At 44.4% G+C, this 13,171-nt stretch overlaps 1 protein-coding gene across 2 annotated transcripts in view; it reads left to right on the top strand.

The window, feature by feature from the left end:
• TMEM67 (transmembrane protein 67) overlaps window positions 1–13,171 on the top strand; it is a 59,528-nt gene that overhangs the window by 11,251 nt on the left and 35,106 nt on the right. For both annotated transcript variants that reach the window (XM_077810012.1, XM_077810013.1), the window contains exons 4-6: window positions 1,294–1,393; window positions 4,693–4,762; window positions 4,874–4,948. In XM_077810012.1, coding sequence (XP_077666138.1) covers window positions 1,294–1,393; window positions 4,693–4,762; window positions 4,874–4,948 — 245 coding nt within the window. The remainder of the gene's footprint in view (window positions 1–1,293; window positions 1,394–4,692; window positions 4,763–4,873; window positions 4,949–13,171) is intronic.

Genomic DNA, 13,171 nt, shown 5'->3' with positions numbered 1-13,171 from the left:
CGATATGTTCACATGTGCATCATCTTTGCACAGCATCTGTAATTTAGTTTTTGAATACTATTAATCTGTAGTTTTCTTAGTTGCCTTAGAAAGCTTAAATTTCGAAATTTAAGCTTTCTATCTTGTCCCATAAAAATCAGTGATTAAATTACTGCTGTTCAAAGAGAATTACTTCCTACTCCAAAATTTTGCAATTTAATTACAAATATCCTGTTCTTTTGAATATAAATTCCTTCTTAACACAAGTGTAGAGAAACTTGTTTCATTTTTGCCCTTGGCTTATCATTAAAACTACTGGGGGGGGTGTGTGTGTGTGTGTGTTTACACAGGATACTTTTTGTCAGTTGTGGCCCAGGAGTTTTAGAAAATGCCAACTGATTTTGTATTAATTTCTGAACCAGATTTTCCTAGATATGTTCTTCTAAAGCATTATTTTTGTAAGCAGCTTTATAACCTATGCAGAATACTCTATAGCAGGGTCTCAAACTCCATTTACTTTAGGTCCAGTGCCAGTCTTCAAATCCTCCCAGCAGGCAAATAATGTCACTCATGCCGCCCAGAACCCCCCCCCCCCCCCAAAAAAAAAAACAAAAACAAAAACCTCTGCCCTCAACCTGCCTAAGGCTCTGGGAGGGAATTTGGGTGAGGGAGGAGGTCTGGGGTAGGGGATTGGGGTGCAGGCTCTGGGAGGGAGTTTGGGTGCAGAAGGGGTGAGAGTTTGGGCTCTGGGAGGGAGTTTGGGTGGCGGGGTCTGGGGTGCAGGCTCTGGGCTGGGGGTGAGGGTGCAGGCTCTGGGAGGGAGTTTGGGGGAGGGGTGGGTGGGAAAGGGATGGGGGTGCAGGCTCTGGGAGGGGATCTGGCGGTGCAGCGCTTATCTGGGGCTCCGAGGTTGGGTGAGCCGGGGGGCCTCCATGCGCTGCTGCCCCCAGGCACTGCCCTTGCAGCTTCCCATTGGCTGTAGGGGTGCTGAGGGCGGGGGCAGCACGCGGAGGCACAGCGCTGCCCCACCCTGGGGCCACAGGGAGGGGCCGGCAGACATGTGGAGCGAGCAGGCAGACCCCGCTCAGCTCTGCTGCGCTGCTGGGGCCCCGGGCCATTTTAAATTACCGGGGGAGGAGTGCCTGGGGGCGGCAGGTGGGGCCAAGGGAGAGACCGGGCCCCAAAAACTGCTGGAGCCCTGTAGGCCACATTGGGGAGGTTTGTGGGCCGCAGATGGCCTGCAGGCCCTGAGTTTGAGACCCCTGCTCTATGGCATGTTGTTGCTCACATTTACATTTTTTTCCCCCCACTTAGTGGAAAGAGATGTTAATGGCAAGTTGTTGAATGAAGCATTGTGTAGACGCTGTGATGCAAATGAACCATCATTCTCTGCTTCAAATGTCTTAGGAGATAGGTAAGTATTCTTGCTTCTTCTAAATTTATGTATTCAGATCTGCTTTGTATAGATCCTGATGATGTGATTTAAATGGAACACTCCCCAGGAACAAACTATCTGTTGGATAAAATATGAATACTTCTGGTTAATTGGGGCATTCTCTCTTGCATATAGTATAGGTGTCCTTATTGTTTTGTGGCAATCTAAATAGCAGTCAGACAAGATGTTTCAACTCATGTTCAAGTCAGCAGGAGTTGAGGTTGCTAAATCTCTTGCAGGGCCAGTATCCTAAATTTGAAACTCCAGTCTTTCTTCTGACTTGTGGTAGAGTGGAAACAAACATGTTCTTATATTAATGTGTACTGCTTTATTTGTTGCTAATTGAATAATAGTGGAAATGAACTGGTAACGTTAATTTTTGTCCCGCTCCCATTGAAAACCACGGAAAGCTTCCCACTGACTTCATTGGGATGAGTCTCAGGCCTCTAATAAACATTGTGCTATGAACACAGAAAGGAAAAAACAAAAAAAAGACTGTATACTTGAGCTAAAATGTGATCCGAGGACTTAATTTGAAGTTTTGAACATAAGAATAGCCATACTGGATTAGACCAATTGTCCATCTAGCCCAGTATCCTGTTTTCCAACAGTGACAAGTGCCAGATGCTTTAGAGGGAATGAAGAGAATAGGACAATTGTTGAGTGATCCATTCTGTCATTTACTCTGAGCTTCTAGCAGTCCCAGATTTAGGAACAAACAGGGCATGGGGTTGTGTCCCTGACCATCTTGGCTAATAACAATTGATGGACCTGCAGTGCTGTAGCCGCGTTGGTCCCAGCATATTAGAGACACATGGTGGGTGAGGTAATATCTTCGGTTGGATCAACTTCTATTGGTGAGTGAGGAGCTTTCAAGCTTACACAGAGCTGAAGGAGAGCTCTGTGTAAGCATTCAAACTTACACATTCTCACCAATAGAAGTTGGTCTCTCTTCTAGGGTGAACAGCCCTAGTTTTTTTAATCTTTCCTCATATGCAATCTGTTCCATACCCCCACCCATTTCTGTTGCCCTTCTCTGTACCTTTTCCAATATATCTTTTTTTGTGATGGGTGACCAAATCCACATGCAGTATTCAAGATGTGGGCGTACCAAGAATTTATATAATGGTATTTATAATATTTTCTGTCGTCTTATCTATCCCTTTCCTAATGGTTCCTAACATTGTTAGCTTTTTTTTTTTTTTTGCCTGCCACTGCACACTGAGTGGATGTTTTCAGAGAACTATTTACAACTGCCTGCAAGATCTTTCTTGAGTGGTAACTGCTAATTTAGAGCCCATCCATTTTCTGTGTATAGTTAAGATTTTTTTTTTTCTAGTGTGCATTACCTGGCACTTATCAACACTGAATTTCATGAGGCATTTTGTTGCCCAGTCACCCAGTTTTGTGAGACCCCTTTGGATTTCTTCATGATTGGCTTTGAACTAAACCACTTCTTCAGACTGTGGGTTGTGACCCAGTACTGGGTAACAGCATGTAAGGCACTGGCTCGCATTGCTCTGGTCAGTACTGCCAACGAGGACATTAAAAGTCCTGTTGGTGGTGCTGCCCAGCTAAGGCAGGCTAGTGCCTGCCTTTTCGGATACTACGCTGCTGGCCACTTCCGGGGCGGGTCTGGCCTCTAGGCAGAGGAGCCACGGGGCTTGGCCAATGGGAGCTGTGGGGGGCGACAAAGCCGCTTGCGCACCTCTGCCTAGGAGCAGGGCCGGCTCTAGGTACCAGCAAAACAAGCAGGTGCTAGGGGCAGCACATGTCTAGGGGTGGCATTCTGGGGCCGGCCATGCCGCCCCTAGAAATGTGCCTCCGCCCACTCCCCTGAGTGCGCCGCTGCCGTTTCGCGCGACAAGCCTGGGAGGGAGGGAGGGAGAAGTCGAGCAGCGGTGCGCTCGGGGGAGGTGGCGTTGGTGGAGCGGAGGTGAGCTGGGGAGGGAGCGGTTCCTCTACTACCCCCCCCCCGTTACTTCCTGTGCTCCCCCCCCCCGCTCACCTCCACTCCACCCGCTCCCCTGAACGCGCTGCCTCTTCCTTGCCTGAGAGGGAGGGGGGAGAAGCGGAGCAGCGGCGTGTTCAGGGGAGTAGGCAGAGCAGAGGTGAACTAGGGCAGGGGGTTGCCGGGTGGGGAGCCGCAGGAAGCAAGGGGGCGAGAAATGCAGCACGCCTGGGGGAGGAGGCGAGGCTGGGGATTTGGGGAAGGGCATGAGAAGGGGCGGAGTTGGGGGGACATGAAAAAATGGGGGCGGACAAGAATTTTTTTGCTTGGGGCGGCAAAAATCCTAGAGCGAGCCCTGCCTAGGAGCCAGACCTGTTGCTGGCAAGAAGAAAAGGTGGTAGGCTATATGTCACAACTTATTTTGTAAATGTGAGGCGGATATCTAGTGCAGGTACTCCATATGGAAGGCATCCAGTGATCAGATAAATGGCCTGGTAAAGGTGCTGGATAAAGGAATAGAATGGGGGAAGGGGAACTCCTATTATTAGTATGGCAGGGAGCCAACGCCCCCCCGCCCCCTCACAAGGGGGGGTGGATGGTAAGGTCCAAGCCATGGGTTGGCTGGGGACCTGGATGGAAAATGAAGAGGGGCTGGTGGAAGCCCTGGGTAATGATTTGAAGAAGCATGAATTTGCCTGCACTGTACACTTTATCTGCCAGGTAGTCCAAGACATCTGTATAATAAGTTGTAGTCTGATTAAAATCATATCAAGTGTCTCCTGTCCTTCTTTCGGTATACCCAGATAACTCTGTGTTTTACCCCTTTTTCCAGATCATTTATGAATGTTAAACAGCACTGGTCCCAATACAGATCCCTGCTATTTTCCATTATGAAATCTGACCATTTATTGCTACCCTTTGTTTCTTACTTTAACCAGTTACTGATCCATGAGAGGGCCTTCTCTCTTATCCCATGTCTGCTTACTTTGCTTAAGAGCCTTTGGTGAGGAACCTGGTCAAAGGCTTTCTGAAAGTCCAATTACACTATATGCACTGGATCACTCTTGTCCATATGCTTGTTGACCCCCTGAAAGAATTCTAGTAGATTAGTGAGGAATGATTTCCCTTTACAAAAGCTGTGCTGATTCTTCCCCAACATCATGTTGATTTCTTGTGGTTCTTGCTACACGTTACACTCTCCGTAACTGAACAAACTTGTTCTAATCTAACGTTTGAAGAGAATACCTTGCTTAACATTATAAAGTCTTAGGGTTAACCTTCTTTTAAGTGATTTCTTCATGTTTATATATTCGTGTGTGATTTATAGGTGTATAAGATGTGAACAAACATTCATCAATATAAGCAAGTCTTGTGACTGTTCGGAGCCAAATATTTTGGTAAGTGAAACAAACAGCTTATATCAAACTGTAAAGGAAAAAAGTTATGTTGTAAAGTGTCTTACGCATATATATTTTTAACTGGAATTTGTCTTAATTTTATCTTTTCAGACAGGAGGGTTATGCTTTAGTAACAGCAGAAATTTCCCCTCAAAGCCAGTTGCAACTGTACGTTATGGACAGCTAGTAAGTGGTTTTTGTTCTTAACGTTATCAAGCTTCATGTTATATATTATGATTAGTTTTGTTATGCTGAAATGTTTTAAAATAAAAAACATTTTGTTATCCAATTTAATTTTAATGGAACATTTTCTCATGCCTGGTATTTGTTTTTCATCTATTTATGTATCTTGCAAAGTCACTTTTTAATTCTCTATGGTCTACCCCAATCTGCTGCACATACAGTCGTCTCTCAGTAAGATGGTTTATGTGAGGAAGTATTTATCTATGGTCAATTGATTTAATTAGGGCCTGAAAATCTAGAGGTTGGGGTAATAGTCCTGATTGTGGGAATAACTTGCTGTGTGACCTTGGACAAGTCATCTCAATTTTCGATGGCTCCATTTCTCTGTGTTTTTTAAAAAAAAAAAAAAAAAAAAAAACCACCCTCACACTTGCTTACCTTTTGAAAAGTACTTTGAGATCCTGAGATATAAAGCACTATATAAATGAAAGGTGGTTATCCAGAATTACTCAGTAGTGAGTGTCAGAGAGGGGCTTCCTGGCTGACTTTTAGCACCCCTTAACTTACAGAAGAAGAAAAGATCTGTATTAAGTTTTAGTGATCATTATAATGACCAACAAAAACCACTTTGGCTGGTGCTGGTTGGACGTCAGCCCACTGATGAGAGAGTGCTAGAGACAACAGGTCTATGCAGATTCGATAACAAAACAAGTCTGAGTAAAACTGCATTGGGTGTTTGATCTCTCTCCAGTAGCCTTTAAAAGTGTATGTTTGTGTGAACGCAAAATGGGTTTCAGCCTGAAGCGAACATAAGAATAGCCATACTGGGTCAGACCAATGGTCCATCAAGGCCAGTATCCTGTCTTCCGATTGTGGTCAGTACCAGTATTTCAGAGGGCAATTGTCGAGTAATCCATCCTTTCATCCATTCCCAGCTCCTAGCCATCACTGGTTTAGAAACACACAGACCATGGAGTTTTATCCTGACTATCTTAGCTAATAGCCGTTGATGGACCTATCCTCCATGAACTTATCTAATTCTTTTTTTGAACCCAAGTTATACTTTTGGCCTTCACAACATCCTCTGGCAAAGAGTTCCACAAGATTGACTGTGCATTGTGTGCAGTACTTCCTTATGTTTGTTATGTTAATTCTTGTGTTATGTGAAGGGGTAAATAACACTTCCCTATTCACTTTCTCCACACCAGTCATGATTTTATAGACCTCTTGTTGTATCCCTCCCCCCTTTAGTAGTCTATTTTCTAAGCTGCACAGTCCCAATTTTTTTTAAACTCTCCTCATGTAGATGCTGTTCCATATCCCTAATTTTGTTGCCCTTCTCTGTACCTTTTCCAATTCTAATACATCTTTTTTTGAGATGGGGGACCAGATATGCACACAGTACTAAAGGTATGAATGGACCATGGATTTATATTTTTCTATCCCTTTCTTAATGGTTGCTAATATTGTTAGCTTTTTGGACTGCCACTGCACACTGAGCAGGTGTTTTCAGAGAACTATCCACAATGAATCCAAGATCTCTTGCTAATTTAGACCCCATCACTTTGTACATACGGTTGAGATGTTTTCCAGTGTACATCATTTTGCATTTATCAACATAAACATTTCATTGCCATGTTGTTGCCGCCCAGTCGCCCAGTTTTGTGAGATCCCTTTGTAATTCTTTGCAGTCAACTTTGGACTTAACTGTCTTTGAGTAATTTTGTATGGTCTGTAAGCTTTGCCTACCCCCTTTTTTCAGATAATTTACGAATATCCTGAACAGTTTTTGTCCCAGTACAGATCTTTGGGGGACCCTGCTATTTACCTATTGCCACTGTGAAAACAAACCATTTATTTATATCCTTGTTTTAATCAGATCCATGAGAGGACCTTCTCTCATCCCATGATTGCTTACTTTGCTTAAGAGCGGTTGGTGAGGAACCTTGTCAAAGGCTTTCTGAAAGTCCAAATACACTATATCTGCTGGATCACTCATGTCCATAGAATTATTTGAGGGTGTCAGCAAGTATAACAGATTGGTGAGGTATGATTTCCCTTCACAAAAACCACATTGACTCTACCCCAGAAAAGGGTACATCTCATCCTAGCTCTCCTTTTAAGGTTTTGTAGGCTGGTTATCAACATCACCATGTAGACCAGGGCAGAATTGGTTCAAGGCATCTGCAAGATTGATTATCGCATCATGAGGATAAAGTCTGTCACTTTTTACCCTTTCTGTGGCCCTGCACCCAATATGTAGCTTCTGCTTGTGGGAAGATGTGAGCTAATTCATGTACAATTACACTAAACAGCTGATAGCCAAACTGTTGAGGGTTAGCCCAGTTTACTTTAGGTTGGGGGAAGATATATATGATAAGATCTATTTGCAAGATTATTGCAAATGCCATTAGAACTATGCAAGTTTAAATACTGTATTGCTCAGTGGGAAGCAGTCTTCAAAAAAGCTATTATTAGTGTCAAGTTGCATTCAAGATTGAAACGGGTTGCTGCCTGTGTTGAAACTGTACCAACTTTCTGTGTAATATGGTAAAAATGTGTCAGCTGTGGATTCATACTAATAGTTGAAGGTATATTTTAAAATCACTTCAAGTAATCATCACACTAACCTTTTCATTCTGTGGGTCTGGCCTGGTAATTCAAGGGGATAAGAAGTGTGTGCCAAAGTTCAGGACTTGGCCACCTAGGTGCTGCAAACACAAACTGAGGTAGCATGTTTAACTTTCATTTTCTCCAGCTCCCCCTTATCCCTACTGAACTCATGTGATATCCTTGCTAGATTCTTCTGTTGACGGAAGGTTGCTACAACACAGGTGTTCCAAAGGAGTGATGCAGTAAAATGGTAGTTTGGGTTATAAGAAGAGCTTGGAGACACCATCTGGGGAACACTTATTCTCACTCGTCCAGAAATCAGTAAAATAAAGCTATAATTAAAAAGAAAGGACCAGGCTTCAAAACTGTGTTCACTTTCTTCTCTTATAAACCACAGCGATTATGTAATTCAGTTGCCTTCTTTCTACATCAGTCTTTATCCTTTTCTAGATTGTGTACACTGAGATAGATGAATTCTTGTCTAAATTATGGTCTGTGGGCAAATGTAAGCATTTAAGCCTCTATCCTTCCCTGAATCCACAGTGGATCTCCCACTGATATAAGTTGAAAGTTTTGCACAAAGATCCAGAGTAGAATATACTTTCCTGTAGTAACTAAAAATTTAGTTACCACTATTTGTTCAGGTTTCAGAGTAGCAGCCGTGTTAGTCTGTCTTTGCAAAAAGAAAAGGAGTACTTGTGGCACCTTAAAGAGTAACCAATTTATTTGAGCATAAGCTTTCATGAGCTACAGCTTATGCTTATGCTCAAATAAATCGGTTAGTCTCTAAGGTGCCACAAGTACTCCTTTTCTTTTTACTATTTGTTCAGTACTTTATTTAGCATCATTCAGTGAGAAAATTTAAGACTAACATTATCCTATCTTCCTGTCCCTATTTGTTTCTCTCCATCTTCTGTCTTTGTGCATCTCCTCTGTCCTTCCCTCCTTATTTCTTTCATGTAGTAATGTGTAATTCTCCTTTCCATGTGCTTAACTCCTGACTAGAGCTGAATGAATAATTTATTGTTTTTGTTTAGCAGTTTAACTGAAACTGAAAATTTTATTTGTTGAACAAAATGTTTAGAATGTTGATTCAAAACAAAATATCAAACCAAAAATGTTGATTCAAAATGAAACGTCAAAATGGTTCATTGACATTTCTGAAATTGTTCTCAGCTTTTCACCTGAAACTAGTGTCGAATTCAACCTGATTTCACAAACAGTTTTGATACCCCAAAAGTTACATTTTTAGCAAATTTGATTTGCTAAAAAAAATTAAATTGCCTATGTATTCTCCTAACCCTTCCTCAGTCCATCGGCAACTGTGTAGTTAATGTTTACTTAATTCTCATCATTGGTCTTTAGCATTAAGGCTTCAGTAAAATAAACGAGCAGAGGGGGAGTTATGCTGTTTTTTTCAGGCTGTCTGCAGGCTCAATGACAGCTCTATTTTATTTACACTCAGTTCATGCTGGAAGATTTTCTTGCAACAATGAGGGTAGAAACTTAAACATAAAAAATATAAAATGAAAAGCTAGAGTGTGAAAACGGAATGAGTCATGAAAGCCACATAAATATATCAGGGTGACCACATATTGACTGATATAAATGTTATCAAGGTAAACTTCAGGGATTATCAGCCGCTAGTCAGCTTGTCAAAAGGTGCTGTGAAATCTACAGATATTCTATAAATTGCTATATGAGTACCAACATTATAAGCATATTAAAAACTGAAAATGTGGAGATAGCCTAAGTATATATAAGAATAAATGTGTACTGTAATAATTGTAATATTTATATTAAAATCTTGAATTTTTTTTTCAATTTAAATGAGGCTCCTGCAGAATTTCTAAGCCACCAGTGCGCCACAGAAACCAGAGACCTTCCAAAGAGTTTATAGCCAATTTGCTGCAGAGTTCATGGGGAACCTTGGACTTCTAATAACCTACTAAACAGTAGACCAAGAAGACAACTAGCTGACGAGGTCTAGAAGGTCAAAGGACACTTACTATGTCCATCATCAGTCTAGAAGTGTGACTAAAGGGAAATGAGCACAAATAAGATTTGAAGTTTTCTGCAAAAATGCTGGATATGCACACAAAGATGTGGTTAATGATGGAAGAAAAATCTTTTCTATGCATGATAATATATGGTTCCTCAAAATGCCAAAGCAAGTGAATGTATATTATTGGTGGAAACCTGCTCAAATTTTAGCTGTTTGAAAAAGCAGCAGTAGGATCCAGACTTGAAATTAAGGACTGCTGCCACTTGGTTGACTTAGTTTTTCCATAGATTAAAGCAGCGATGTCAATAGAGAGGTTTTGGAACAAATTGATAGATTAAATAGTTAGAAGTCAACAGGACCAGATAGTATTGACCCAAGACTTCTGAAGGAACTCAAACACGACATTGCAAAACTACTAACTGTGGTATGTAACCTATCCTTTAAATCAGCTTCTGTACCAGTTGATTGGAGGATAGCTAATGTGAAGCCATTTTTTAAAAAAAGGCTCTAGAGGTGATCCTGGCAATTACAAGCCAATAAGCCTAACTTCAGTACCAGGAAAATTGGTTGAAACTATAGTAAAAACCAGAATTATTAGACACATAGATGCACACAATTTGTTGGGGGAAGAGTCAGTGTGGCTTTTGAAATCATGCCTCACCAATCTATTAGAATTCTTTGAGGGGGTCAACAAACATGTGGACAATGTGATCCAGTTAATATAGTGTATTTGGACTTTCAGAAAGCTTTTGACAAACTTTTCACCAAAGGCTCTTAAACAAAGTAAGCGGACCTGAGATAAGAGGGAAGTTTCTCTCATATATCAGTAACTGATTAAAAGACAGGTGTGATGGCATAACTCACCACTGTGATGCCTCCTTCTGGGTGTCTTGGGGATTAGCACTGCCCCCTCTCCTGGTCACGTCTCTCCCACTGTCACCTCTGTTCCTGGACTCACGTCGCTCCCAGGACCACAGCGTCCTCTTCAGTGTCACTGCCTTCTGGCTGTGCCACACTGTTTCTTCCCCACCCCCAGGGGGACCTGCAGTCTACTGTCCAGCCACTTCCTTCAGTGGCAGACTGCAGTCCACAGACTAGCCACTTGCCATGTGGCTCCAGCACCCTCTTTTCCCTTGCATCAGGGTCTCAGTCTGTAGATCCCTGCAGCCTGCCAGGAACTGCCTTTAGCTCTCTGGGTCTCTGCCTGCAGCACTGCTCTCTCCAGGGTACTTGCTGCCCTCCACCTGCAAGTTAGCCAGTCCTTCTCAAGCTCCAGGAAGTGACTGAAACTGCTGTGTTCTTCAGCCCTTCTGAGGCCTTGGCTACACTTGCGAGTTACAGCACAATAAAGGAGCCCCGGGCACGCTAGCTCACTACCCGTCCACACTGGCAAGGTACGTAGAGCACTCTGACTCTGTGGCTACAGCGCTGCTGGTACTCCACCTTGGCAAGTGGAATAACATTTGCTGCGCCCCCATGGAGCGCTGCAGCGCCAGTGTGGATGCCCTGGTCCTATAGTGCACTCTGATTGGCCTCCAGAAGTGTCCCACACTGCCTGTGCTAGCCACTCTGGTCATCACTTTGAACTCTACTGCCCTGCCCTCAGGTGACCAACCGTCAGACCCGCCCTTTAAATTCTCTGGGAATTTTGAAAAATCCTTTCCTGTTTGCTCAGCCAGGCGTGGAGTGCGATCAGCAAATCTTTCCAGGTGACCATGCTTCCACGCGCCAGGCGAGCCCCGGTATGGAGCAGTGGCGAGGTGCTGGACCTCATCAGTGTTTGGGGGGAGGAAGCTGTCCAGTCCCAGCTGCGCTCCAGCCGTAGGAATTATGATATCTTTGGGCAGATATCAAGGGACATGATGGAAAGGGGCCATGACTGGGACACACTGCAGTGCAGGATTAAAGTGAAGGAGCTGCGGAACGCCTACCACAAAGCCCACGAGTCAAACCACCGCTCCGGTGCTGCCCCTGCAACCTGCCGTTTCTACAAAGAGCTGGATGCAATACTTGGGGGCAACCCCACCTCCACTCCAGGGACCACCATGGACACTTCAGAGCCCAGTGCAACAAGGCAGGAGGAGGAAGAGGAGGAGCAAAGCTAGAGCGAGGGTGCTGAGGCGGAGGAAGACACCCTGGAATCCCTAGATGCATGCAGCCAGGAGCTGTTCTCAAGCCAGGAGGAAAGTAGGTAGTCACAGTGGCCGGTGCTTGTGGGAGGACAAACACCAGAGGAGGTTCCCGGTAAGCGGCTTTTATTTTGGGAAGGAAGTTAATCAGTGCAGGCTCTTGGGGCGAGGAGGGTTAGGGCTGCATGCATGCCTAGATGCAGAATAGGGCATTGATGCACTCTCTCACATTGCGGTAATCGGCCTCAGTGATCTCTTCAAAGGTCTCATCGAGATCTTGGGCAATGCGCTTGCGCAGGTTTCTTGGGAGAGCCACAGTGGTCCTTGTCCCAATCAGGCTAACTTGTCCACGCCACTGTGCCATGAGGGGCGGGGGGACCATTGCTGCACACAGGCAAGCTGCATATGGGCCAGGGCGGGAGCGTCTTCTACTGCAATGCCCTCCCTTGCTTCCCAGGTCACCCTCAGCAGCGAGATATCTTCCAGGACAAACTCCTGTGGAAAATGTGGGGACAGCGTTCAGTATAGGGGCCCCCTGCCGCTGTCGGCTCTCCCCAAGGCATAGAAACCCAGAGGACAGTACAGCTGTTAAACAGTCAGTCACACTTGACCCTGTGCTTACTCATCATTTTGAGGCTTCCGTGGGTTATGTGCACTCGCTTTGGGATGGGCAAATTATGCTATTGTGTAGACTGTGTTTGCGCTTAAGTACAGGGGAATCATTGCTCTGTCTGATGTGAACAATGCTGCCTCTGTTAAGTGTTGCATTTTGCCTTTACAGATGCAACCTTGAGATCTCAGTCGTCTGTGTTATCACCGGCCGAAAGACTCCAAAGAATCAGAAAGAGGCCACGTAGAAGCAAGGAAGACATATTGCATGAAGTAATGCAGCATTCAAGTAATGAAAATCAAAAAGTGCAGGAGTGGCGGGAGAGTGAAAGGAGGGTCCGCCAGCAGAATGCGGATCGCCAGCACCAAAGTACGGAGCGGCTGCTAAGCATCATGGAGCGCCAAGCGGACTCGATAGCAATGCAGGCACTTGTAGCAATGCAGGTGGAGCACTACTGCACGCGCCCCTTTTTTCCCCCTCCCCCCGCAGCCCTTGTCCCAAAACTCTTCCCTTGTGCCACCATGTCACCTCCAACCCACTTGCCCCAACATCCGGGTTCTTACCGCCACCAGTTGCCTCTAACAACTGTAGCTTCACCACCCAGCCCTGAAAACAATGACCCTTACCCGCTGCACTCAACCCCTATCACCATGCAGTATAGCCATTCTGAAGTGCAGCACTCATTGCACAGCACTCCAGACAGGAACTATGCAAATCTGTGATTGTACCGTTCCCCACCCCCTTGCCCTTCTGTTTCCCAAGCAGTTGTGTGTCTTTTCAATAAATGGATTTTTTTGGCTTTGAAAACATTCTTTATGCAATAATAAAGTGAAAGATACCTTATCCCAGGAAAGAAACAGGCACTGCAA

Source organism: Eretmochelys imbricata, chromosome 2 (assembly GCF_965152235.1).
Source record: "Eretmochelys imbricata isolate rEreImb1 chromosome 2, rEreImb1.hap1, whole genome shotgun sequence".
Classification (NCBI taxonomy): domain Eukaryota; kingdom Metazoa; phylum Chordata; order Testudines; family Cheloniidae; genus Eretmochelys; species Eretmochelys imbricata.
The sequence above is the reverse complement of the archived record's forward strand: the minus strand, read 5'-3'. Positions and strand labels throughout refer to the sequence as shown.